The 27,131-nt window shown below is 36.4% G+C and overlaps 1 protein-coding gene and 1 long non-coding RNA gene across 2 annotated transcripts; both read right to left on the bottom strand.

Moving 5' to 3' along the window:
• Window positions 1-9,546: 9,546 nt before the first annotated feature.
• Window positions 9,547-16,833, bottom strand: LOC117340528 (fibrocystin-L-like). Its single transcript, XM_033902288.1, has 8 exons — window positions 16,593-16,833; window positions 16,239-16,363; window positions 15,868-16,003; window positions 15,326-15,518; window positions 13,152-13,390; window positions 11,447-11,635; window positions 10,356-10,547; window positions 9,547-10,046 (listed from the first exon to the last, which is right to left on the bottom strand). Exons 1-8 carry the CDS (start codon window positions 16,813-16,815, stop codon window positions 9,919-9,921), a joined length of 1,425 nt encoding a protein of 474 aa, XP_033758179.1. The 5' UTR covers window positions 16,816-16,833; the 3' UTR covers window positions 9,547-9,918.
• LOC117340197 lies at window positions 16,829-18,140 on the bottom strand. The gene is made up of 3 exons (XR_004535394.1): window positions 18,087-18,140; window positions 17,495-17,600; window positions 16,829-16,862 (listed from the first exon to the last, which is right to left on the bottom strand). It is a non-coding gene; the product is annotated as an uncharacterized LOC117340197 (long non-coding RNA).
• Window positions 18,141-27,131: the final 8,991 nt, after the last annotated feature.

Genomic DNA, 27,131 nt, shown 5'->3' with positions numbered 1-27,131 from the left:
TTCGAAGATGGATTCCCATATCCAATCATTATGAACGCGGTTTGTCACATTTAGGAATGTCAGATTTTGAGTTTTATACATAAATCCACCACAATTACGTAGACATTTGCCAGGTATCCTTGTAACAGCTAATGCTGAGCAGTTGGGACGGTCAAAATTTACAAGACTGACATTACGAATTATGAATCCGTATCTATAGGGACAAAGGATACCTCTATTAGTGCACCCGAGTGAGGGAACACCCGGCACATATCCAGCGATGAAAGAATCTTCAATTAACGGTCCGTAGACACTATACCGGTTACCACGCGTTATAATATTCCCCGAGAACCCAGATTCGACGTTGTTGACAGCAGTTAATCCCTTAACCTGTATGGACCCCATGTCAGTGAGAACAAGTCCTTTTTTACAATTCCAAACTTGAAAGTTGCGAAGTACGGCAGCTTTGCTTGAGGAATGATATTGTGTTATAGGGGGATAATACCCCGGGGAAATTGTCAATCCGTACCATCCAAATGAGTGTGCAGTATTATTGTTAAATTCTCCAAGAGGTTTATATTGTAAATTATTAGAGCCAGTTACAGATGGATGATCCAATTGGAACCAATAACCCATATTAGATCCACCCACTGCAGAATTATGACGTATGGTATTGTTTGGATTTGCAATCCAGAAGGATGCCGCCGTTATATCGTTACTCTTCAGCCGAACACTTGACTTTACGAGTACTACCAGGATTGTACTGTAGTATATTCCCGATTTCGGATCCTTCTTCCATGACTATGGCTCCACCGCTTATATCATAAATCACATTATTGTCGACTAGTAGGTTAGTTGTTTCACCAATATTGATAGCGCGATTAAATGATTTATGAAAACTACATCCACGGACATAAGAATTGGACATATCACCGGTGGCATGAAAATAAAGAGGATGTCGTCCACTTCGGAACGCTTGACCAACGTGATAGAATTCTACATACTGTAAGCGGCTTGTCGTCAAGTGTTTGCTGGGATCTGTTGTGTGAATCATAACCTGAGCTCCGAAGTTGTCGCTTCCCACGTCCGCTCTTCCGCGACCTGGATTGCATGTCTGTTTAGCATTGTAATCTGTAAAACATATTAAAGAAACATAACAATACTTGGTTATTTCAAAACAATAAAACATTTATGTCAATGGTGTAACAATACACCTGGTGAAGATCTTTTTTTTGCGTCTTAAAACCAAGAAAAACAAGAGGCCCATGGGGCCTGTATCGTTCACCTGGTTGGATTAGACCAAATGTCGAAATAATGTTCATATTCAATTTGTTTTATTTGTAAAACTCTAACAATGCTATATATGGTTATAGTGTGGGAATCCGAACTGCTTTAAAGATTAATGAAGTCCAGACTCTCTAAGGTCTGAAAGACCTCAAGAATTGTTTATAGAACATGCATTCATCACTTTATGACTAGTAGCGATTTAAAGGAATTACCTCTATTTCACCTATTGGGCCCCGCCCCTTTGGCCATTCGGGGGTCAGAGTCACCATTTATGCAAAATCTGTTTCCCTGTTCCTGACCAAATTGGGTTCAAATCCATTCATAACTTGATGACTAGTAGCGATTCAAAGGAATTACCTCTATTTCCCCCACTGGGCCCCGCCCTTTTGGCCCCTTTAGGGTCGGAGCCACCATTTATGCAAAATCTGTTCCCCTTCCCCCAAGGATGTTTCTGATCAAATTGGGTTCAAATCCATTCATAACTTTATGACAAGTAGCAATTTAAAGGAATTACCTCTATTTCCCCTATTGGGCCCCACCCCTTTGGCCCCTCCGGGGTCAGAGTCACCATTTATGCAAAATCTGTTCCCCTTCCCCAAGGATGTTTATGACCAAATTGGGTTCAAATCTATTCATAACTTTATGACTAGTAGCGATTCAAAGGAATTACCTCTATTTCCCCCACTGGGCCACGCCCTTTTGGCCCCTTTAGGGTCAGAGTCACCATTTATGCACAATCTGTTACCCTTCCCCCAAGGATGTTGCGGACCAAATTGGGTTCAAATCCATTCATAACTTTATGACAAGTAGCGATTTAAAGGAATTACCTCTATTTCCCATATTGGGCCCCGCCCCTTTGGTCCCTTTGGGGTCAAAGCCACCATTTATGTAAAATCTCTTCCCCTTCCCCCAAGGATGTTTCTGACCAAATTGGGTTCAGATCCATTCATAACTTTATGACTAGTAGAGATTTAGAGGAATTACCTCTATTTCCCATATTTGGCCCTGCCCCTTCGGCCCCTCGGGGGTCAGACTCACCATTTATGCAAAATCTGTTCCCCTTTCCCCAAGGATGTTTCTGACCAAATTGGGTTCAAATCCATTCATAACTTTATGACAAGTAGAGATTTAGAGGAATTACCTCTATTTTCCATATTTGGCCCCGCCCCTTTGGCCCCTCGGGGGTCAGAATCACCATTTATGCAAAATCTGTTCCCCTTTCCCCAAGGATGTTTCTGACCAAATTGGGTTCAAATCCATTCATAACTTTATGACAAGTAGCGATTTAAAGGCATTACCTCTATTTCCCCTATTGGGCCCCGCTCCTTTGGTCCCTTTGGGGTCAGAGCCACCATTTATGCAAAATCTGTTCCCCTTCCCCAAAGGATATTTCTGACCAAATTTGGTTCAAATCCATTCATGACTTTATGACTAGTATCGATTTAAAGGAATTACCTCTATTTCCCCTATTGGACCCCGCCCCTTTGGCCCCTCGGGGGTCAGAGCCACCATTTATGCAAAATCTCTTCCTCTTCCCCCAAGGATGTTTCTGATCAAATTGGGTTCAAATCCATTTATAACTTTATGACTAGTAGAGATTTAGAGGAATTACCTCTATTTCCCATATTTGGCCCCGCCCCTTTGGCCCCTCGGGGGTCAGAATCACCATTTATGCAAAATCTGTTCCCATTCTGCCAAGGATGTTTCTGGCCAAATTTGGTCAAAATCCAATAAGAACTTTATGACTAGTAGCGATTTGAAGCAAATGTTGACGGACGGACGACGGACGCCGCGCCATGGCATAAGCTCACCGGACCTTCGGTCCAGGTGAGCTAAAAACGATGGGTGAGTTATTCCTGAAATAATGCACTCCCCTTTCAGCAAGGTGAACAACAGTTTATAGAACATCATAAAATATCGTGCCAAAAGTGTTACAAAAGGGGACACTATATGGGGAATATACAAATGTATCTATAATTGAACACTCCTTTAACTTTTCAAGTCATTCTCTAAGCTCTCTACTTAAAATCATAGTAAAATATGTTAATAAAAACAATTACTATTCTCGATTTATATTATTTTATCAATTTACGTGTGTATCGGTAGATAAGGATACACACAATGTTATAATATGTTGAAAATTACAAAAAGTGTAGGAAATCCTGGTAAATACTAGCCGCAATATACCGCTCGGCTAGAGAGATCTTCTCTTTAGCTCGATCGGTTGAACGTAAGACTAGTAAGGCAGAGGTCCCGGGATCGATCCCTATCGGAGGCAGTGATTTAAATTTAATTAACCATGCGCTCTGTTACATGTATATAAGGTTGTAGTACATACCGCCATGATATCCATCGGGGCAGTTTTTGACATTGGTCATCCACTGTGAGTCCTGGAAACCCCTAATCACCACATTACGAGAAAGTAGTCCCACCTCAGCTTTAAAATCAAGGTGTCTGTCTGCCACACGTTCGGTTACCCCTAGATGGGTTTTTGACAATGTCTTGTTAAGTCGTATAGTTCTGTTGTCATCCTTAACGGAATGTATTGTGAATACCTCACTTTCAAACTGAGAACTCGTTCCACCCGTAGTTGCTATAACGATGGTACTTCCTATTTCCCACGTCACGGCCTTCTGCAGTTTTATTTCCGAGTCGCCAGCGTGTGCTGTTTCTGCGAGTTTTGTCCAGGTGATAGGGACATGCTTTCCTGAAAAGAAACAATATTATTTAATATTTGATAGATATACCAATGCTCATTTAGCCATGTTTTCAATCCCAAGGAGACAACACGAACATACCACAGCCTCCCAAAACACACATACGCACTCAACACACGGATGCATTTCGCACGCACGGGAGGCCGTGATCGAAACTGATGATAGGATAAATAAAATCAGACCAATAAAATATAAAACAGTAAATATGTACAAAGATCGTAACAATTAGTTATCCGTTAACATATTCTACAAAATATAGCTTTTCAAAGTCTGTTTTGTTAGTTTTATCCATATGCGCATATTAACTTAGTCACCATTTATGTTACAGTTTAGTCTTTATACCTAATAAAAAAAAACCGAGAATGGGGGTAGTTTCTGAACAGTGAATCATTGTCGAAAGCCAGACAATAGATTATGTTCAAGGGCCCAATGTAAATTAATACCAACTAGTTATGAGATTGTTTTACGCTCGAAAGCAAGTGTTTAAGTAACTCTTTCTCTGTGTACCGCTATTGTTTTTTTCTCAGAGGTCTGATTAGAATTCTACATTATTTGTTCACACGTTATCCCCACTTTATTGGTTAGATATAAAATTTCGTAATCATGTTAATATTTTCTGAGTTCTTTTTATATTTGCTTTGCGTCTAAGTTACTATAATGTTTGATTAGCGCTTTATTGTCTTAGAATTGTTTTTGGAGTATGATGCTTATGGTTTTACGGTGAATGTTCATCTATTGCTAGTGACCTGATAATTGCTTGTTTTAATAGTTGTTTATCGTATGGCTATGCAATTATGATACTGATTTACCGTGCAAGTCCAATGTTCCCTCGCGGACGGCAAGCGATTTCGTCCCATAAATGGGAAGCTCCTTCGATCTGAAGTGACCATGTAGAGTAATGACAGCATTGTGCTGGAATGGGTTCTCTTCTGTGCCAATCTGCATAGAAATATATATATATATCTATATATTATAATTTCGACTTTTCATAATGTTCATCGACTTTTGTCATGTGCTATGTCTGTTTGCGATCGTTTATTTGTTTCATAATGAAGGGGCAGATTGGCTCGAAATATTTCTTGTCTGCAGTCATTTTAATTCCTAACTTATTAAATCTATATATATATATTCAAATAGTTAATTTGTTTTTGCGCCATGTCATTTATCACTTATGTCTGTACCTGCATCCAATTTATTTACCGTCTACAAAAGTCATAACTTTTGATAAGGAATCAGCATTCTTTGTCCGTCCGTCCACCTAAACTCATGGTGGTTTAACAGTTCTCTCATTATTTTGTACATCACTAATCTTAATAAAAACATGATTATTCAAGATGTTCAAACGTAAACCTTTCAACAGGTCGAAATTATAATTCATACACACGGATTAATAGAAACATAATTATTCAAAAGAGGTTCAAACGCAAAGATTTTGAAAGTTGAAAATGGAATGTATATACACGATATGATTTTTTATTGCTCCACTATGTACCTGTAGATGACCTCCATCGGTTATCAGTATGTTTTGTGCCTGTAGTTCTATATCTGTTTCGTCAAAAACAAGTTCTCCACCTAAAAGATAAGGAAAAGTTAAATGATCAATCGCACATATTATGTACCGTACATACATAGTGTAACGCAGACTTTATGTGCACATCACACATCGTTTACCTTTGTGCGATCAAACAATTGTAGTAAAGATAAATAAAGTTGATGTTTTTCCCAACGTCAATTAAAAATCATTTTTGTATAATTTGCATATTTGTTTTCGAATTTTGACCCAGAACAGATTTTGCACATAAATAAATTTGCTTTACACTGTCGAGCCGCCATTTTCATCAAATGCGTCAATTTTGGAATTGAAAAGGGTGTTGGAACGTTTAAATTTGCGAAGAAAAACTAGCACTTATTACCCAGAGTTACCGAGGTGTTGCTGACTTGGTCAGAACACAGAGGTACGTCACTAACGTGCTGCTTTGCATTCGTCGAGCTGTATGCTGAGTTTATCGTTTAAGCGTTTAGTCATACGAGAGCAGGTACCCTTGCAGTAAGATCTTATACGTCCAGAGACAAGAGTTTTCCCGTTTGGATATTTACATTAATTGTCGTTTCGCAAAATTTCGATCGTTTTCAGAATAGTTGTTGCGCAAGAATATCATGATGTATTCATACGCTTGAAATGAAGTCACATGTTAGGTGTCACAATGCCCTCATAGACTACAAATCCTTCTAGATAGTTTACATCGTGAGTTTGCCAATCAAATAAAACTAAATACATATACTTGCCCTGTATGACCAATACTTTTAGGATAGGCGTGTCGATATCAAGCATAATGGTTTGTCCTTTTTTGATAACCACAATGTCCCCGGCCGTGGGTAGACCAAGTGTCGCACCACCCCAGGTATACACAGATGACCACACATCCACAAAGTGGAATCCTGCATTCGTCTGGATTATGATATAAATGTATAAAATAAATAAATAAAAAGACACCAAAATATATCATCATCACTAAAAGCATTATCAACTTGAAGGTATGTACATTTTTTATAAACGTTTTTGGTTATTTTTGTGCACCAAAACGTACTAGTTACTTATGATCTTGTGTTAATGTGTTAGTGTCTGAATTGCAACTACTCTACGTTACAGCATACGTTACATTTTGAAACACAAAACCATTAATGATAATGACACCATTTGAGTAGTTAACATTTAATCATGATTAGGATACTTACCGCATTTGCCGTTCCGTTGCATCCCCTTTGAAGTTTGACGAAAGCTTTTTCAGATTTGGTGTGAGCTTCCGTCACGCATACAACTCTTGTGTTAGACCAAATTGTGATGTTACAAAGCGTTCCACTGACTGTGATTAAAGACGCACATTCCGCTGTCGTATCTTGTATTCTGCGCAAACATATTGAGCGCATTGATATTAATTGTTTGTGCCATGTAAAATCCTCAAATATCACATTTAAAAAGATTGTACAAAAGACGCACAAATTATTAACAAATTGAGATTAAGATGATGCAGTAGAGCAAAAATTACTGAGACTGCATCACACAGTTGTGTTTTTAAGACTCGTAAGTGATGCAAAGCTACTAATGTGTAATTGTTGGTACAATTTGTGTGTAAACTATTGTGTACACTTCTCTATACCTGTGCGTCTACCTACAAATGCCATTTTTCTGATAATATAACTTTCTATTTTCTGTGTATAGGCTGCAGCTGTCCCTGGACAATTAAGATACCAAATGTTTCCCTAATATAAGCTCTCATTTCCCCTTCTTTTCATATTTTGCTATCTATTGTACCCCCTTTTAACATCTTCCTTCATAAGGCCCCTTGTGGTGTGTTGTTTGTGAAATCCAAGAAAGGTATTCTAATACATTTATTGCAACAGCAAATCATAATAAAATATTCTCTTAAAACGAAATAAAAACTTTTGTCTAATGTATTTTTCTCCAGAATGAATCTTTTAGTTCACTTCACCGTGTTCTCACCCGAAATTCGATCCAGAAATAGTAATTTTTGTTCCTCCTTGCGTACCTCCTCGTTTCGGTGTGACGTCACTGATTACTGGGGTAACAGTCTCGTCATATTTGTAAGCATCAGGAAGTATTTCGATTACATTATTGACATTTACGGATACAGTGCAGTTATTGGGTATGGAACCTGTGAAAGTAGCAAACACATTGGAATTTGTTAAATAATAATGAGAATCATTTTCAGAATAATAGAGTGAGTTAACCAATTTTTTTTTTTTTTACATGTTTCGTTTGTCCGATTTTCACTCGCCCTGGGCCAATGACCAACAGCGTTGATGGGCCAATAAAATTAAAATATACATTTGTCTTGAAAGGCTTTGATGTGTCTGTATGTAGATCCTCTCCTTCAATTTCTATCTTAGCTTGTTTCAAACATTGTCTTGTTGACTTTACTTCAGGTATGATATGAATGTGTACTTCTTAGGGGCATTCCGATGAGAAATTAATGACCCCTGTACATAATTGTATTCATTTTGATACATTGACTGATCCATTTCCCTTTGGTATAGGACTTAATTTCATGTTCATATAAAACCTACCTGGTGCCGCCGGAGTATCACATATGTAGTGTGAAGACGAGGACGAATGACCCTTTGTCCCGTTACATAGCTGATCACAGATAGTTACCGTCATAGTATGGTCAAACCCTGCCCCTGTTATAGTCACCTGCTGACCACCAGCTATACTACCTAAATGTTGAAAGATATGATCCACGATTTTTTGTTAAGGGTATATTCATGAAATTAAGTTTATGTTAAAACATACAACATTATTCTGCTAATGCGTTAAGTTGCTCTTGTTTCATCAATGAATTATTATTATTTGTTTAAATAATTAGTAATTTGGACCTCAGCTATCGATACAATCTAATTAAAATCTAGATGGTCATTCTCACTACGTGATACATGTGGACCATCTAGATTCTAATTAGATTGCTATTGATAGGACGTTTAACAATATTTTACCTCAACCAGTCTAATTCTATAAAGGAAAATGTTTAAAAGTTACGTAAATGCATCATACCTACGCTTGGCGAAATTGATGCTACAGTCATATTGAAGGAGAATTGAAAGTCAGCATTGGAACGCCCCATACCGTCAACACTGATGAAGATATCATATGTCCCTGCACGGTAATAGCCAACAGTACAGATTGCTTCCGTTTCATTTAAAGAAATTAATGGGCATTCTTTCCCGCCGATTGTAACGCTTGTCCCGTTTGACGTCATACCAAGGTTTGATCCTGTAATTGTAATGTTCTGACCACTTGTACCAGATGTAGGATATATTCCTTGTATAGTTGGAGTAGCTGAAGTCGTATACAGGAAGGTTTTTGATGGATACACGTTATTTTTTGAACGAACAGTTACTTGCACTGTTCCGGCTACGTACGGAGATGTGGTACACACAACTGATGATATTGATCTAGTTCTAATATCGCAAATTGAGCCACCCAAGTAGACAGTGACGTCAGACAGAAATCCATTTCCGGTTATAGTCAGGTCAAGGCCGCCGAAAATACTTCCTCGCTTAGGTGAAATGGACGAAATTAATACTGGACTGTTAATTTCACCAATTCTTTGTATTAACGCTCTTCCTTTGTCTTCAATATCGACCAGTAGGGAATTACATCCTAACGGTAAATTAATTATTTGGCAGTTAATTTCCGAGTCCGACACATTTACAACTAAACACGAATGTCGCTCTGAAGACGCTTTGAAAATAACATGAACATGGTCTTCAGTCTCTCCGAACCCTGTTCCCATTAATTGTGATTATCGTTTCGTCGTCACCGCTTATTGCGGAAGGACTTACGTTGCTAACAATCGGAGTAACTGAATCATCGTAAGAAAATTGGCAATCACCATTACAGACAGCGTTGATCATCTCATTGTCTATACTAGGAACAAGAACTGATACATTTCGCCGGGTGTTAGTGAAAGACCTCGGTGACAAACATACTATCTCAGTATACCGGGTTGAAGTGACAGCACAGGGATAACCTCCAATGGTTACGCTTGTCGTATTAGTTTGGTTCCCTTCCACGAACCCTGATCCTTTTATCGTTACTTTTGTGTTGCCGCCCTGGGATCCATTTGTCGGTGAAATGGCACGAATCACAGGATAAAGAACAAAGGTCTTATCTGCAGACTGATCAATATCAATGTGTGCAAAACCGGTATTATAAACAAGAACATCGAGGTACTGAGGCCGGCCTATCTTCGGCTTGTTTATGGGGTCAATTCGGCATACCACAGACGATCCTGAACAGGTCTTCACCTTACAAATGTCGTCACCAAAAGTTATTTTAGTGGAACAGTTATTGGTTGAGAGTCCAGTCCCTGATAATATTATATCGTCATCAATTGTGCCATTTTGTCGACTGATTTTAGTTACTACCGGTGATTTGCATGTCCAGAAAGCAAACTCGAAATAACTGACATGTGTGGCCGAAAACAGGTTGAGCGTCAGCGCAGCCATTTCTTACAGCCTCTGTATCCATAGAAGTTGTGTTCCCTGCAACGAAATGAAAACAAAATGTTAATAATGAAAAATATTCCTTCATAAATACAAATATAAATATAAATACAAATATGATATACATGCAATATACTTGTTGTGAATACATAGATAATTAACTGAGGTAAAGATAATTAAGAAAATAGTGGCATTAAATCAACTTAAAAAGGAATCAACAGAATGAGTAATATAACACTGTTAATATCATAACCAAGGTAAAACTGTTATTATTAAGGTGTCATGGTGTATGATTTTATCAAAACAAGAATTAAAAACATTACTTTTCTAAGATCAATTACAGCTTACCTAAGGTATTGGTGGTTTCATTAACGATATATGTTGCCTCTGTTTCTCCTATTGAGACACTGATTGGGGCGATATCAGACACACGTTCTGATACTTCAACAGATCCATGAAACCAAGTTGTTTGATAACTATCCAAAAATCCACTCCAAAAAAAGAATGTGCCCGCTTTACTAAACTGGCGCGAATAGGAACCTTAAAAACAATAACAATTAATTAAAGACCTAAAATAGGTATCTTTACAGATTCTTTTTGTATTTTATGTCTATTTAACATTTTACACAATACATGTACAACCAACGCTATTATCAGAAATAAACGTTTAGTAAATTGTCAGGGCAAAGTCGTTGTGATTTGTTAATACCACACGGGGTCTGATAAGTGATAGTATTTCATATTTGGTTCAGTATTGCCTATCCTTCTATGTATCGTGAAATATGTATAATTGTTCTATTCCTTGTGTAATTAAACTGTATATCTTGTGTCCTGACAACGGGACGGATTGACTCGCAAACATTTGTTTACTTTGAACTATAATAATTATAATTATCGTTAGAAATCGGCTTCACATGACCTTGCGCTATGTTTCGGTATTGTGTTATGAGTTATGAACACAACTACATGCAGATTATCTACAGACGGCGTCAATGAATGATTAGAAAGCAATGGTTTTCTATTGTCTTTCAACAGCCTCCCTTGTTTGCGTGTTGCGAGTGTTGTTTTGAGAGGATGCGGTTTGTTCGTGATTGCCTTCGGAATCAGAGATTGTGACCGGGTGCAGTATCCTGCTGGGTGTCTGCGGCAGTATGCTTCATAGAAGTAGCACTTTGATATCATCATCGATTCCGCGTTATCACAAAGAGACAAACACGAACATACTGAACCCTACCAAAACACATACAATACACGCATGCATGTCACAGGTAAGTCAGGCATACATAATACAACCTTAGGTATTGATAGGACGATAAACAATACAATAATAACACAAACACTAGGCATCTTTGAAACAGTAGTTGTTACAAGGACGTCATATATATCTTAAGTTATGGACAGATAATATTTATATGTTGTTAAATAAAAGGGAACAATACCTGTCGTTGACCCTATATCCCCACTTGAGAATCCTCCAGGTTTGCCGTATTTTGTCGTCAGGTTGTACGTTTCCTCGACCCTTGGTTTCATTGTGGTGATGTAGAAGGGGAAATCCCAGTCCCAGCGTACCACGTCGCCGACCAGGATCTTCACATGCTGGGGTTTCCAGTAGTAATACTTTCCAAAATCTGTCGTGTATACACAGTTTCATGAAGATTTCTTTTAAATTAATCATTTGCACGTAAGAAAAAAAATGTTTTTGTATCCAAAGTGCATTAGACATTGACTATTTTGTAGTACAAACCAATATAATCTGTTAAGATAAAACAATAGGGGGAAAATAAACGTCTCATTGTTACAGTAAAATAGGCAGATTATCACATGTTAACATTAACAAGTCAGGGTCTTCTTATGTCTGCCTGAGGAATTTCAATTTAATCTAATTTAAAAAGGTTTCGGTGAGATCCTGGAAATGATATTGCTGTACCTCCGCACTTTTTCTTTGAAGAGAGAATTTGGCTGCCCTTATTTGTATGTCATTTATCTCTTCGGTTTTTGTTTGTTTGAATTAGTTTCAACAATATTGTTATCGTCGATGAGATTGAAAATTTACATAATTTATAAAGTACACATAATTATGTCACGTCGATGTTATCATATATTGCTATGGGTTCCTTAGTCGCTATCTCAAAACGTAGTCTTTCTTGAAATGATAGGTATATAGTACATAGTATTTTAACGGATACCTAACGTAGGCTGCCGTCATCTATAAATAAGCCGAAACAATATCTTGCTTGATCCCCTTAAAATAATATCAAACTTTTAAGAAATTTTAATGAAAATTCAACATTAGTTTATTCACTTATGAATGATATTTGTCATAAAAATGATATTAGTTGAAAGCAGTTCTTTTTTATCGTAATTGAAGTAGTATGTAGTATCCTAAGTCGTATTATTTTTTGAAGTTGAGCGTTATACTTACCAATCTAATTAAAATCTAGATGGTCATTCTCACAATCTAATTAAAATCTAGATGGTCATTCTCACAATCTAATTAAAATCTAGATGGTCATTCTCACAATCTAATTAAAATCTAGATTGTCATTCTCACAATCTAATTAAAATCTAGATGGTCATTCTCACAATCTAATTAAAATCTAGATGGTCATTCTCACAATCTAATTAAAATCTAGATGGTCATTCTCACAATCTAATTAAAATCTAGATGGTCATTCTCACTACGTTACATGAACATCTAACAACATCCCATAAGGGGTCACGTTCTGATGACCTTTGGGATGTGTGTATATCACTTTCAGGGCGAATTGGCATTTTATCGATGTCATCGAAGCAAAACATTTCGTCACAGCATGCATCTGAAGCAAACCGTTTTGGCACAGTATATAGCTATATGCTTTATGGGACGAAATGACTTGAAACAAATTGACAGATTATACAAGCTATGCACTCTAGTCATGCTAATTCGGACACATAAAATTCACTTCCAAGATTCTGGAAGTAGCCATTTGATTGGTTAATCCAAAAGGTCACCCTGACGTGACCTCTTATGGGATGTTGTTAGATGTTCATGTAACGTATTGAGAATGACCATCTAGATTTTAATTATATTGTCATTCTCACTACGTCCATGTAACGTAGTTAGAATGAACATCTATATTTTAATAAGTTTGTATATATACTTACTTGGGTGGATCCCGTGATTATTTATATAATGCACGGCTTGTGACCTCCCAATCTGACAGATAAACTGGTTATCTGAACTGTTAGTTACGTCACAGTCAAGACTACCAGCCTTGACTTTAAGAGTTGGAATGAAGCCTTTTCCTGTCACAGTGAGTGTTGTTCCTCCATACACAGATCCGCTAGACGGATTGACACCATTTACCTCAAAGACACATTCGACCGACGGCAGTTCATTGTCCCTGAAACATTGTTTTACAATTTTAACTCTTAAATATGGATTCCCGCGTATCATCAGATTTGTATTCCATGACAGCGAAATATTGATTATAAGATGACTTAATGACAGACGTATCAATTGAATGAAGTTGAAATTACTCAATCACTTTATTTTTATGGCTCGTATTTCCTTGTGCGATATTAAGTCTGCAGTTTAACTCTGTTTTGTTGCTACTATGAGGACCAACCCCAGTGCATCGTGTGCAATGAACCATTCACCGTCAAACACTTTCTATTGGATTGCATTGATCTACAACTTGCAAGTGAAAGTTTTTACAACAGCATAGCAAGTCTGAAGACTCTGTTCGAGTCTGTTGGTATATTCAAAATTTTGAACTTTCTGAAAGTTGTTGGTCTTTATCACAAGATTTGACTAACCATAGCCACTTTTTGATTTTAAACCTATCGTGAGTGTACCAATATATTCCTACATTTTTAAAAATTTCGTTGATTTATGTCATTTTGTCTCTTGCCTTTTTTGCTCGTATTTTTAATCACTTATTTTGACCTAATGACCTTTATAGTGTTTATGGGCCGTTAAGAATTTTAACTAACTAAGCTACTGTATCTAGTATAATAGTCGACATCATGATCTAATCTGGATTTATTCTCTGTCTTCTATATGGAGTCAGACGTGTCTGATAGAGACTGATTTGCCAAGAGGTTCTGTTGTCACCGCCCTAATTACCGTTTTGAGAATGCGACTTAACATCGGATTAGACCTTGACCTTTGTATGGCGCATGGCGTAGAAGACGCATACTCTTTCGGCGCACCTGTTCTTATTATCTAGTAGGGGAAAACCAACCAATTGAAACAAAAATGAAACATTCCCTGTGTATAGAAAGTTGACCCAAGGATAAAATGTCTGGCAGCCACTGATTGACCAGTATGTAATGAAGTGACAAAAAGATATGTAGCCCGATAGGTAACTATCCATAGGAAATGTTGACATAAATTTCGTAAGTCTGATTGAATTTTCCCACAAAAGTTCAGATCATAATAATTAACAGGTAAACATTTCAGATTTTTGAGAATTTTTCTGCGAAATTCATCCATTTTTCAAAATGGCTACCCTGGAAAAAATTTGAACAGAAGGACCCAACTTTTTGTTTATTACGTGTTATATGAGACCCTCAACTTTTGTTATAAACCATAATTGCCATATTGAATTCAAGAATTGTAATGATATACTCCAAAACGTTAACACTAAAGTCTATGGAAAAACTTTTTCAAGAGTTTCAATGTAAATCTATATTTGTTCATTTTCCGCCCTCGTTCTATCGATTTTGAGTTGGAATTATAGTTATAAAAGACATTGAAGGCCGTTCCAATATATTATTTCAGGCGAATGGGGAAAATATAAACGAGAAATACAGCTATAAGAATTTCACGTTATATTTCTCAATGAAAATGGGTATATCCTGCAAATTTGCACACGAAAAAAGGATATCATCAACGTCAAATCGTATGTCAAATCAAATCCGAGCCCTTGCAGTTTGTCTAATAAAACTTTTTAAATAAGATAAAGACTGTCCTGGTCTTTGTAATTTATTTCACCTTGGTTGAATTGAGTCTCCAATGCTATCTAAATAGCATTTACTCTCAACCATGCCAATTGCCCTTAGGTATAGACCTGGTCTCGGGAATCCAGAAACTTGTTATATCCCACAATCTCACACCTAACTGCACATAAACTTGAAGATATTTTACCTGTGTACATTTAACTTTCTACTAACGATCACCTGCATGGAAACATCTACGTATACTGCATACGATCAATTACGCTACTATGGATTACGAACACACGTTCCATTTATGTTTACGAGATAATCAACAATTTTACGTGTAATTTTTACGTAGGCATAAAGTTAACAATAGGAATATGTATGTTACTTACTTGTTAAGAGCAGCTCCAGCGTCAATAATTAATATTTTAATTTCATGGCGCCCAGGATAACAGGGAGGTAACTCTGCCACTACCAGACTGTCATTATGACGGGTGATATTACATTTTGTATCTCCTATCAACAGCGTTATCTGTTTTGCCGCGGAGTTAAATCCACTACCATGAATCTCCATAATGGAACCACCTAATACAAAACAAAACAAAAGTTTTATTAGCTTCAGCAAAAGTCAAAATATTTCTTAAGCTTCCTGCTTTTAGCTTCTCTCAATATGATTTGTAAAAATATCATGAGTTTTAATTTCTAACTAAGAACAGTTAAAAAAAAACAAAACCACACATTAATTGCACTTATGCTTATCTATCCCCTCGAACCCCAACAAAAGTAAACGCACATATTCTACCTCACTCCATCCCAAATGTCTTATAAACACAAATTTCAGATGGATTGGCAGCGAGACTATCTATAAATCTATTATCTATAACAACCATTTACATGTACCTCTTAATGATGATAATAATAATAATGGATTTACCTGTAACACCTACTGAGGTAGGGTAGACACTTTCGACTCGAGGTGTTGTAGATGAATTGTAGGCAAACTTAACGGGATAAATCACTTGATGTTTTCCCGGGTGATCCAACGTGATTGAGACATTCCCGGCAAAATGCTATCAGGATACACAAGGGTTCATGAATATATGAATATACGTACAAAAATTGCTTATTATTTTAAACTGTGTGCATGGTGTTTTATATTGAGATCATTATTTGGTACGGGTAGAAGAAAGCATACATTATGTTTTTGAATATTCTTCACAAATAAATCTTTTTTTTTTAAATTTAACATTCAATCAATGTGTTGACCAAATAATGTTGTAGAACGATGAAAATATGGTAGCTTACAGTCGATGGTATTTGACAAACAATCATTGTGGAGGTGACAGTCCGAGACACACAAATTTTTTCTCCTAGTTTCACCGTCGAATCTTTTTCAAAACCGTATCCCGTGATCGTCAAGTTCGACAAACCTGAAACCCACATTTCGTTGATAAATCAACAAGCCATCGTTCGAAAACATATTTCTTCGGTATGAATATGACACCGACCCACATAATTCTAAGATCGTCAAGTTTACTCTTGAAATAAATCAGAATGTGAAATTAACATTTTATATTTTAGTTAAAAGAACTAAATAACCTTGGATATAACATATGAAAGCCATAGGGAATACTGACGCTACAATGATACACGTTTTACCTCCAAGGCCACTACAAGTTGGATGGAAATCGTGAATTTGAATACTGGAGTGTACGGTGAAATTCTGCGCATCATATCGAGCTAGCCCTTTCCCGAAGACATCCACTGTGACCTCATGCTCCCCACTTGGTAAAACGTCACTGGTACATGTAAGTGACGTATTGGTTGCCTCGGTGACATTACATATTATGGCTCCTATAGTGATGGTATTGTAATTGGTCATACTGCTGAAACCAGTACCGGTTATCTGGATTGTTGTGTTAGACAGGTCTTATGGAAAGACAAAACAAAATTATAACAGTAATTAATTCATGAAATTCAATTACTCGTTAATTTATATTGAATTATGAGTGAACATAGACCACTATGCCAAAAAAAAAAAAAAAAAAAAAAACCCACTATGCTAGGGTGACATTTACATTACAATACTTAACATGTTAAATAAATCATTTATGTAAAATATCGCACAATAACGCTACATATTAAAATAATACGTTAAGCGAGTATAAATTTATAGTTATATTTCCCCGAGACTAGCATTTATGCGTCAAGCACTGAACTGCTACTGAAAACAGTTATATTCATAAACTTTCTTTTTATCAATAAGCAGTTTCCTAAATTTTTTTTTATAAAATTCTAATCCCCGCCTTTTTCATTGATAGGCGGGCAATCCTTGCAGCGTAATCAAAACAAATAATACAGGAAGCAGATAAATAATGTTTATAAGTCTAAAACATGATATGAAATAATAGTTCATCAGCATGTACATATCTGTTCTTTTGGCAGTTACGACGTTTAAATGTACAACTTCCTTCTGGAATTGGCAATGTCGCACATTATTAATTGAACAATTGCAGCATTGCATTTCACATATATTCATGTATTATGTAAATGCTACTTACCTTGCAGAAGTGTGACGTTTTGTATTACTGGGGTACGGCTCGACATCCATTCGTACCCACAATCCCCAGTGCAGTTTGAGGGGATATCGTTTATCGTGACAGTGACCTGTGGTATTTATTTCAACATTATTAATAATATTACCAAAGTCTGATCATCAGATAACAAGCTAAAGTGTTATAGTGAAACGTGACTTTACCAACCTCTGCCTTTCACATCACCCTATAACTAGAACTGCGACACGACTCACAATATTTACCGACATCAATTCTATTGACAGTTATATGTTACACACTGACTCCCATACGGTGTCGGTAAAGTCAGATTTTTATTGTTCAGCGGATACTTCGTAGTAAATCAGTAATGGATTGGATCCATATCATCAACAGACAATTTGCATGTACATCACTCATGACTTGTTTTCACAAACACAATTCAAAAATACGTTATATAAATTTCGGTGTACAAGTGGTTACGTTACTAATATTATATAGTGCTACAGTCGGGGATTAATTTCTATTTCGTTATACGTGAAAATTCGTCCTAACCGAGTTCGTTATATTCGAGTTTTACTGTATATGATATAATAATCACCTGTGGGTTGTCGTGGACAGTTTGCAACATCTCCCCGTAAAGTGGGTCAATGCTATATTGTCCATCTGTTTTAGTGTATACCTCCGCCCTTGGATTTACTCCAAACATCGAGCTTGAGTTTATCTGCGGCACAAACAGCATTTATAAATGCAACACTAGTCTGGCTCAGCTAACTCATCAATTAATCACCATTTGTTCAAAACACTGAAATTAATCCTCTTTCGGCTCATCGATTAACAAATATATCTTACGCTGTGTCTCTTTTCATGTTCTATTATACATCAATTATTTATTCTCTTAATGTACATAATCATATTCTCAATTGATAAACATTGTGTCATTTTAAACATTATGTTTACATTTTCATAGTAGGGCGTATATTACTTGTTAAATGTTATTCCAAATATTCGTATTGTATCCTTGATTGTTTTACACTTTTTCTATTTCCCATCAAAACAACTATCATTATTGATAGTAAATGTCATACTTACTAAAAGATAATTTCTTCTTATAAATAGTATAGAGCCGACATTAGTTTAAAAATATATTATAGTGTTTTAAAACACATTGTATCTAGGTTGATCTTTGTAAGCAATGTATCACGGTGACACCTGGTTGTCGACACTTAATAATAACTGGAATGATTTAGTCTGATGTAATTTTAAAGTTATTATGCCTGATAATATTTTCTAACAGTGATTATTACAGTTATAGTCACCTTAATGACTTATGAATACAAGCAAATAAATCTATTTTTTATTATTTTAAACTCAAAAAGACCAGCGAGATTAGTAGATGGTTAACAAAACTTACTTTTATTTCTTCCAAGTTTCCTATATATGTGTCGAAGCGAAACCACCAGTAGATATCAAACAAATCGTTAGAATAATACGTTGGTTTGACGACGCCAATACCATCAAAATTCTCAAGGATAGCTGCCAAGTCATATTTGTCAATTCCAACAGGTATGCCTAAGTGAGGAGATGCATTGACAGTTAATAAAACAAAACCATAAAAAATATGCACTGCAACTTATCTCGAACTATGATCAATAGAAGATTCACCTTAACTCGAAATTCAGTTACAACAAGCAAAAATATATTTAAACTCGGTTACCTCGAATACATTGGATATCTAGAAAATATTACCGTATTATCATTTACACACCGACATATATATACTTTGTATACGGTATTATCTCAAATGTAAGCATTGAACTATTCCAAAATGGAGATAGTCCTTTTGAACGTTCAATAAATTGATAACCGCTTTTTACAATTACATACACACCTGTCTTTGTTTGACCTTTAAGAGTCAAATCGAATGTACCAGATAAAGGTGGAGAAGCTGCCATTTTCCGAGTCACAAAGACGCTTGTATCCGATGTAACCTTCAACATAATAGATCATTTATCAGCATTATATATATGTGTGTACATCATTCACAAATTCGGTTTAAGTTTGGCAATTACAATTTATGATATAAAAGGGTTGTACGAAAGCACTTTCGGAAACATAATAAGAGAGATAAGTAGAGCTAGAGTGAAATGAACTACATCATACAATTGTTTTTGTCCTTCTATGACTGGTTGGAAATGTCAATGGCCAGAAGTGAAAAGGATTGTCAAACTCTGGATGGGGAAATGTCAAAGGCACATAATTTAAATAAATGAGGAAATATTTGCTTTGGTTTCGTATTGCTTAATGTCCTATCAACAACTTTTATTACATCACCATTTATTGACCATTTATTTCTTTTAAGTATTGTTGGATGACATCCTTATTAAAAGGCGATTTCTTCTTATAAATAATCAGAGCCGAACATGTTTTTTGAAAAAAAAAAATGTTTACGAGTTTCAAAACAATGTTTATCACGGTTGATATTTGTAAACAATGTCATACGAAGAAAGCTGAAAGGAGAGGTGTGGGTCCGAGTGATGAGTTCGCGCGGCGTCTTCTTACGAGCGTAACATTTGCATTATTGTAGGACCTACAGAAGTGTCATGTGACTGATTTTTATTTCGATATCTTAGAATTCAAACAACCATCAAAAATTCGATTCGCTTAAAAATAGTTAGGTTTCCTTCTAGTTTTTTTTAACGCTTAAAAATAGTTAGGTCTCCTTCTAGTCTTTTTTCCGGAGACTCGATAGATATTCCATACGTTTGATAAAATTCGGGGACCATTGTTTTTGCTCACCTGGTTAATGGTAAATAACGGAAATCCATAGCCTCCATGAACAGGTGTTAACGTAACGTCGAAATTATCCTCTGATCCTACCACGTCTACATGAGTGATCTTGAAACCATTTGGTTCACAAACAAGACGCCTAACATGGACATCATCTACTCAACAAAGTCGAACATGTATATAATATATATAAAATCACATTGTAAAGCATTATATACTTAAGTTCCGACGCGTATATATGCTACGCATTAACAAAAGTGACAAATTAAGTTTTGTATGATCACAGAGCAAAGATCATTTTGAAGAGAGATAATTATAATGGTGTTATTATCCATATCAACATATTTACTGCACTAAAGCTCAGGGAAAGACAGGAACATCGTAAAGACATTCGAAATTCCGCTTTTGTGTCTGGTTGTCTGCTTCTCAGCTTTAACTTAAATTGCGAGATTCACACTTATCATAAACTATGACGAATACGTTTCCAAAATAAATTGTTATCTTCTTTCAGGTTAATACTTCGATAGTCTTATAAATATACAAAGATCCATTTAAACTTACTAGTGTCAGCCGTCGTGACTTGTTTCCCAATATATATCTCATCTATAAGAACAACCCCGGACCGATGTAAGATCAGCTGACGAAGAACCATATTTGTTGCTCCTTGAATTACTGCCTCCATGTGCTCTTTCAAATTAAAGCACTCATAGTTCCACCTGTGATAAAATACTTATATATAGGTGATTTTTCTATAAATCACTAAAAACTTTCTTTCGTGCGCACACTTACGTATTTCCAACATAAGAGGCCCATGGGCCTTAACGGTCATCTGACTCTAAATTAAAGACCCTTATACTATTGTAGTATGCATTCTCTGTAGCGAGTAAAGTGGCACTGTTGGCCATGGTGGTCATCTTAGAATTTGGATCAACCCTAAAAATAACAACACTTGATCATGACTATCTCAGGATCATTTCTGGTAAGTAAGAGCTGAATCCCACTGGTGGAATTTGAGAAGAAGTTTGAAATAGGTGTTGTTCAGGAAAACCATGATTGCACAAAAATGTTACAAAATGGCCGCCGTACCTGCCGTGTCAAAGTTTTTACGAGGCCAAAAAAATAACAACCCTTCGTTGGCTCTCATTTCTTCACATCCTCACCAATATCCAGCTCAATGGCACCAGTAGTGAAACTGGAAAAGAAGTTTAAAGTGTGTTTTTCAAGATGGCTGCCATGGAGGCCATCTTGGATATCTGACCGACCCAATAAATAACAACACTTGGTCAGAACCATCTCAGGATCATTTCTGGTAAGTTATAGCTGAATCCCACAGGTGGAATTTGAGAACAAGTTTGAAATAGGTGTTGTTCAGGAAAACCATGATTGCGCAATCATGTTACAAAATGGCCGCCGTGGCTGCCATGTCAAAGTTTTTACGAGGCAGAAAAATAACAACACTTTGTTGGCTCCCCTCCCTAAACATCCTCACTAATTTCCAGCTAAATGGCACCAGTGGAACTTGAGAAGAAGTTTAAAATGTGTTTTAGAAGATGGTCGCTATGGCGGCCATTTTGGATTTCAAATCGACCCGAAAAATAACATCACTTGGTCAGGATCATCTCGGGATCATTTCAGGCCAGTTTCAGCTAAATAGCACTGGTGGAACTTGAGAAGAAGTTTAAAATGTGTTTTTCAAGATGGCGGCTATGGCGGTCATTTACGATTTCGCATTGGCCCAAAAAATATTAACACTTGGTCGGGATCATCTCAGGATCATTTCAGACAAGTTTCAGCTCAATAGCACTGGTGGAACTTGAGAAAAAGTTTAAAATGTGTTTTTCAAGACGGCGCACGGCGGACAACGACGGACGAAGCACGATGGCTATAGGTCATCCTGACCCTTCGTGTCAGATGACCTAATAATCATGACGGGCTGAATATTTTAATGAGATATGTCTGAAGAGCATTTCTGTAGTTCTTACGTATTCAAAAATCTTAAAATCAATCGGCGATTAATTTACTGATTTCACATACTGTTTTGTCTGTTTCGACTGAATGAGGTCGTAGAATGTATGACCGCCATCAAGAAGTTCGTTGCCGTGTTGGTCCGTGTAGTCTACGTAGATACTAACACTTCCTGTGCTGCCTCCTTTATACGCCATACAAAACTATAAACAATGATGATCTATCGTTAGAAATCCATTATATTTATATATAAATATCGTAACAATTTTATGTTATTTATGTCAAAAATTATGTATATCACATCATCTTTTTATAGCGTTTAAGTATACTTTATATATTGAAAATAATGAATATATATATAACGTTAATGACGTTTTTTTTAAGATGAAAATAACTTTAAATTTGGTCCTGACCACTGCATCAAATAACGGTTATGTGTGGGCTATAAATGTCTGAAGAAAGCTATGCATTACCATAGGATTAATAGTCAAGTAAATCCGTTGATCATTATTAAAAAGGTAATATGGATTCAATAACGCTCCATCTCCACAAAATGCAGGGTACGCAGTCGTCAAATAGCTTTGCATATACGACGGCAGCGTTTGCCGCTCCTCCATGTTGTAATGGATGGCTTTTTGTTTAGGGTGTGTCCAATAGGAAGGACATCGAGACGTGAACAGCTCTTTGATGGCACCTGAAACCTTTATAACCATGGTCCATATTTCATTTATAAATTGCACATCTTTGACATAACTCATACACCTTTCCTAAAAGTCCTATTTTAGATAGATAATAACCAAACTAAATCAAGGATAGCTTAAGACTGCTATTCGACGGATTTGTTCACCATGCTGACACGGGACAATCCGATTTTTGTTCAGTCAACTGGTAGGGAATACCCCAAAGTCATGTGGCTGAACTCACATATCCTCCCATTAAGAGTCATTTAAATTCATTGTTTATTGCATTGCATTGACAAAAGTATCAATCTTATTAAAATCTAGGTGGCCATTTTCACTACGTTACATGAACATATCACGACATCGCATATGGGGTCAAGTCAGGATGATTTTTTGGATTAACCAATCAGATTACTACTTTCAGAATCTTGTAAGTGAGTTTCGTATGTGCGAAATGGTATGATTAGAGTGTATAGCTTGCATAATCTGTCAATCTGTTTCAAATCATTTCGTCCAACGAATCATATGGTATATATTGCTGTAACGAAATTGTTACCTTTAGATGCATGATGTGACGAATGGGTGATATCGAAAAATTGAAAATTCTACCTGAAAGTGGAATATTGAGATAACAAATGTCATCCTGACGTGATCCCTTATGCGATGACGCTAGATGTTCATGTAACGTAATCAGAATGAGCATCTGTGTTTAATTAGACTGCACAAGTATAATAGTATAATCACCAAAGTCTAACTCATATTAATGACGAAATATACACAAACTCGAAGATCAGTTTATTTCTAAGTATTTTTGCCATTTCCCGGAAGAGGGACAATTGTATAATATTCATTTTTAAGAATGAAATAAAATCATTATATCAATTTAAAAAAGAAAAGAAAATGTGTACTAAACAATTATATACCTGTGATAATGACGAATTACTGTCGATAAGAGGTGCAGGAACATCAGCCATCATAATTTCTAATTTTCTGCCACTGGGCACGCCGTTTCTTAGAGTTTTAGTGATGATTTCAACAGAAGAGGGACTTGTATGGAGCTGAAGTATTGGGAAATCACCTGACAAGAAAAATAATGGAGGGTTGCATACTTCATTTACACATTAAAAGAGTACCGACAAAATAAAAAAACATAGTTAAGTTCTAACTCAAAATCGATATATCGAGGACAAAATAAGAACAAATATAAAGGTTTGCTTGATTGGTTTGGTTTTATTTGTTTAACGTCCTATTAACAGCTAAGATCATTTAAGGACGGCCTCCCGTGTTTGCGATATGCATGCGTGTGGTGAGTGCGTATGTGTGTTTTGGGAGGCTGCGGTATGTACTTGTTAAGTCTCCTTGTGATAGGCCGGAACTTTTGTCGATTTATAGTACTACCTCACTAAAGCATACTGCCGAAGACACCCAGCAGCACACCCCACCCGGTCACATTATACTGACCTCTTTCTGAAACGAACGTTATGGTGTACTTCAAGTCCCGGTCAACCCTTGTTCTGTTTACTAATACCGTTTCTGATTCTTCGAAAATCGGAAGATCTAATAAGGCATTTTTCATTTCAGTCGCTGACGCTGTTGTGCGGATGTTTTCTGAAATATCAACCGAAATTGCCTCAATATTACACGTGAAATACAAAAATCAAAGGTATAGTATATATATTTACTATACTTACATCAGAGTTTGTTATTTTTTGTCACCGTAGTTTGAGTGTCAAGGTGTGATCAATATATGATTAAAACTGTAAACATGATAAATTGAATAATTTGATATCCGTAATTGTCAATCTTAAAATGATTTCACTGAGGACATAATTATGCATTGATCCAAAATGAACCAGGTATCAGTAAACCTCCAAATTAATTTCATAATGTACCTGTAAAAACTGAATATAATCCAACACGGAATAATTCGCCTTCAGAAGAATCGTCCAACGTCTGAATAAGGATCTCCTGTTGTTCGTAAACCACTGCCTGTTCGTTAACAACTGGAATCGTTATAGCTTGTTGCTCTTTGACAAAATCAGAATGTAGATGTATTTGTTGTTCTTCCTGTTTGACATTCCCAGACATGTAATGATTCACTACAGAATCATAATATTTTGCAGCAACGTTTATGGTGTCATAGTCGTGTTTGTAGAGCAATTCCATGTAGTAGCTGCAACAATAGGTAAGAAGAACTACAAATACATTCGTGAGCATAATTTGATCCGATGTTATGCTCAGCTAGTTTTCTAGGTTGCTAGACATGTATAAATATATATTATATATCAGTTATGTAGTCCCCCATAACACACACACACTACACGCATGCAGCTCACACAGGGGGAAGCTGTCTTAATTGACCAACGCTTTTGATAGGAAGTTAAACAATACAAACCAAACCAATTGTTATTTCGCTATCTTTACCAAATATACCCTGTGAGGAAGGCTTTGGGTTCTGTCCCCAGGCCGAGACATACAATAGTCATTAAGAATGGTAGTTGCTATTCCTGCTTAGCACTCAGCATTTTGGGAGTTGGACGACTGGTTGACCCGTTGTCAGTATAATGTGACTGGGAGGGTGTCCTGCTGGGTGTCTTCGGCAGTATGCTTCAGTGAGGTAGCACTATAAATCGGCAAAAGTTCCAACCTATCACAAGGAGACTTAACACGTACATACCGCAGCCTCCCAAAACACACATACGCACTCACCACACCCATGCATATCGCAAACACGGGAGGCCGTCCTGAAATGACCTTAACTGTTAAACCAAACCAAACCCTGCAAGAAGATCGTCAGAGGCGACTGAATTTGGGTTATTATCTTTTTTCCCTAGGCGATTTGCTTCTTTGTTCTTTATGTAAAGCAAGCTTTTGGTTATGCCCTTGGTCGAGACATACGAGAGTAGTATTACGTACGTAATTTAAATGGTAGTTTCTGTTCCTGCATAACGCTCGCCATTTTGGGGAATCGAACGACTGTTTCGCCCATTCTCAGTATAATGCGACCGGATAAGGTGTCCTACTGGATACCTTTAGTAGTACGATTCAGTAAGATAGTACTATAAAGTCGACAGCACATTCGCACTATCACAAAGAAACGGAAAAGAGCACACTGCAGCCTCCCGGGAAACACATATACAGTACTGGCGTTTGACCTCGAACACGGAGGACGCTTTTAAATAAACATAGCTGTTGATAGGACAAAAACCAAACCAAATATAACTTGTAAGTTTTAATAAGCTAAATAATCTATCGGATTGTACCGTTACAATCCTTCACGGTTTTTCTTAAGGATATTAAGATTAGAAACTTTAAAGCGGTTATTACCTTGTATTAGACATCAAAGGGATTCTGTTGGAGTTTCCTGTCCCATCATAGTTACCTTTTGTCATAAGCAAGTCCTATGTTAAGATAAAACACCGCAATAATAGCGGAACTATAATTTTAATGCAAAATCGATAAAATCATGGAAAATATAGATTTTCTTTGATATCTCTGAAGTTCAATAAAGAAACCAGAAACTTTTTTCATTAATACAAAGAAAACATGCACTCTAGACTACTAAATTCTTGTTATATTTCAAATAATACAAAGAAAAAACTGCGATATAATTATTTAATATAGTGCCAAAACAAAATATGTAAATACCATATTTGCTGGATCTTCATCCATACTGAGGTAAAATTGTGCTTCCCTCTCTGATTCGACAACAAATGAATATTCACCATCAAAAGGTGGATGGAAAAATCCTTTCATTCTGTGTACAGAGTAACTTAAATACCCTGTTCTCGATATGCTTGATGTATCCATGGTAGTCGTTTGGTAATGCGGAGAACTCTCATTTAAATTGTTTATTTCCGTGAGATAATACAAATGCGTGTCTGTCCACGATTCCACCACTATGCCCCTATTACCTGGTAGGCAATGTAAAATAATTAATATATTTTTTCAATAAAAGCATGACTTTTCCTCTTATGATAACAAATTGTTCCAAAAATGGTTATACACGACGTACCTATAAACAACTTTTCAATAATTTCTGTAACATTTTGTTTTCATCAAAGATAAATTAAACATTCACCTTTGATGAAGACACAATGTTACAGAAATTATTAAAACCATACAATAAACATCAAGTCACGGGCATAACTTCTGCAATTAATACTTTCCGTTCAATATATACATATATATATATATACATATTAAATGTC

Source organism: Pecten maximus, chromosome 13 (genome assembly GCF_902652985.1).
Source record: "Pecten maximus chromosome 13, xPecMax1.1, whole genome shotgun sequence".
Classification (NCBI taxonomy): domain Eukaryota; kingdom Metazoa; phylum Mollusca; class Bivalvia; order Pectinida; family Pectinidae; genus Pecten; species Pecten maximus.
This window is presented reverse-complemented; position numbering and strand designations above follow the sequence as displayed.

What these genes read in the sequence shown, in the direction of transcription:
- LOC117340528 (XM_033902288.1), bottom strand. Translation starts at nt 16,815, where the DNA reads ATGACCAATTACAATACCATCACTATAGGAGCCATAATATGTAATGTC. An exon ending in AACTTGTAGTGGCCTTGGAG is followed by an intron (nt 16,364 to 16,592) that starts GTAAAACGTGTA and finishes TGTGGGTTTCAG; the next exon opens with GTTTGTCGAACTTGACGATC. An exon ending in TAATCACGGGATCCACCCAA is followed by an intron (nt 11,636 to 13,151) that starts GTAAGTATATAT and finishes TATACACGACAG; the next exon opens with ATTTTGGAAAGTATTACTAC.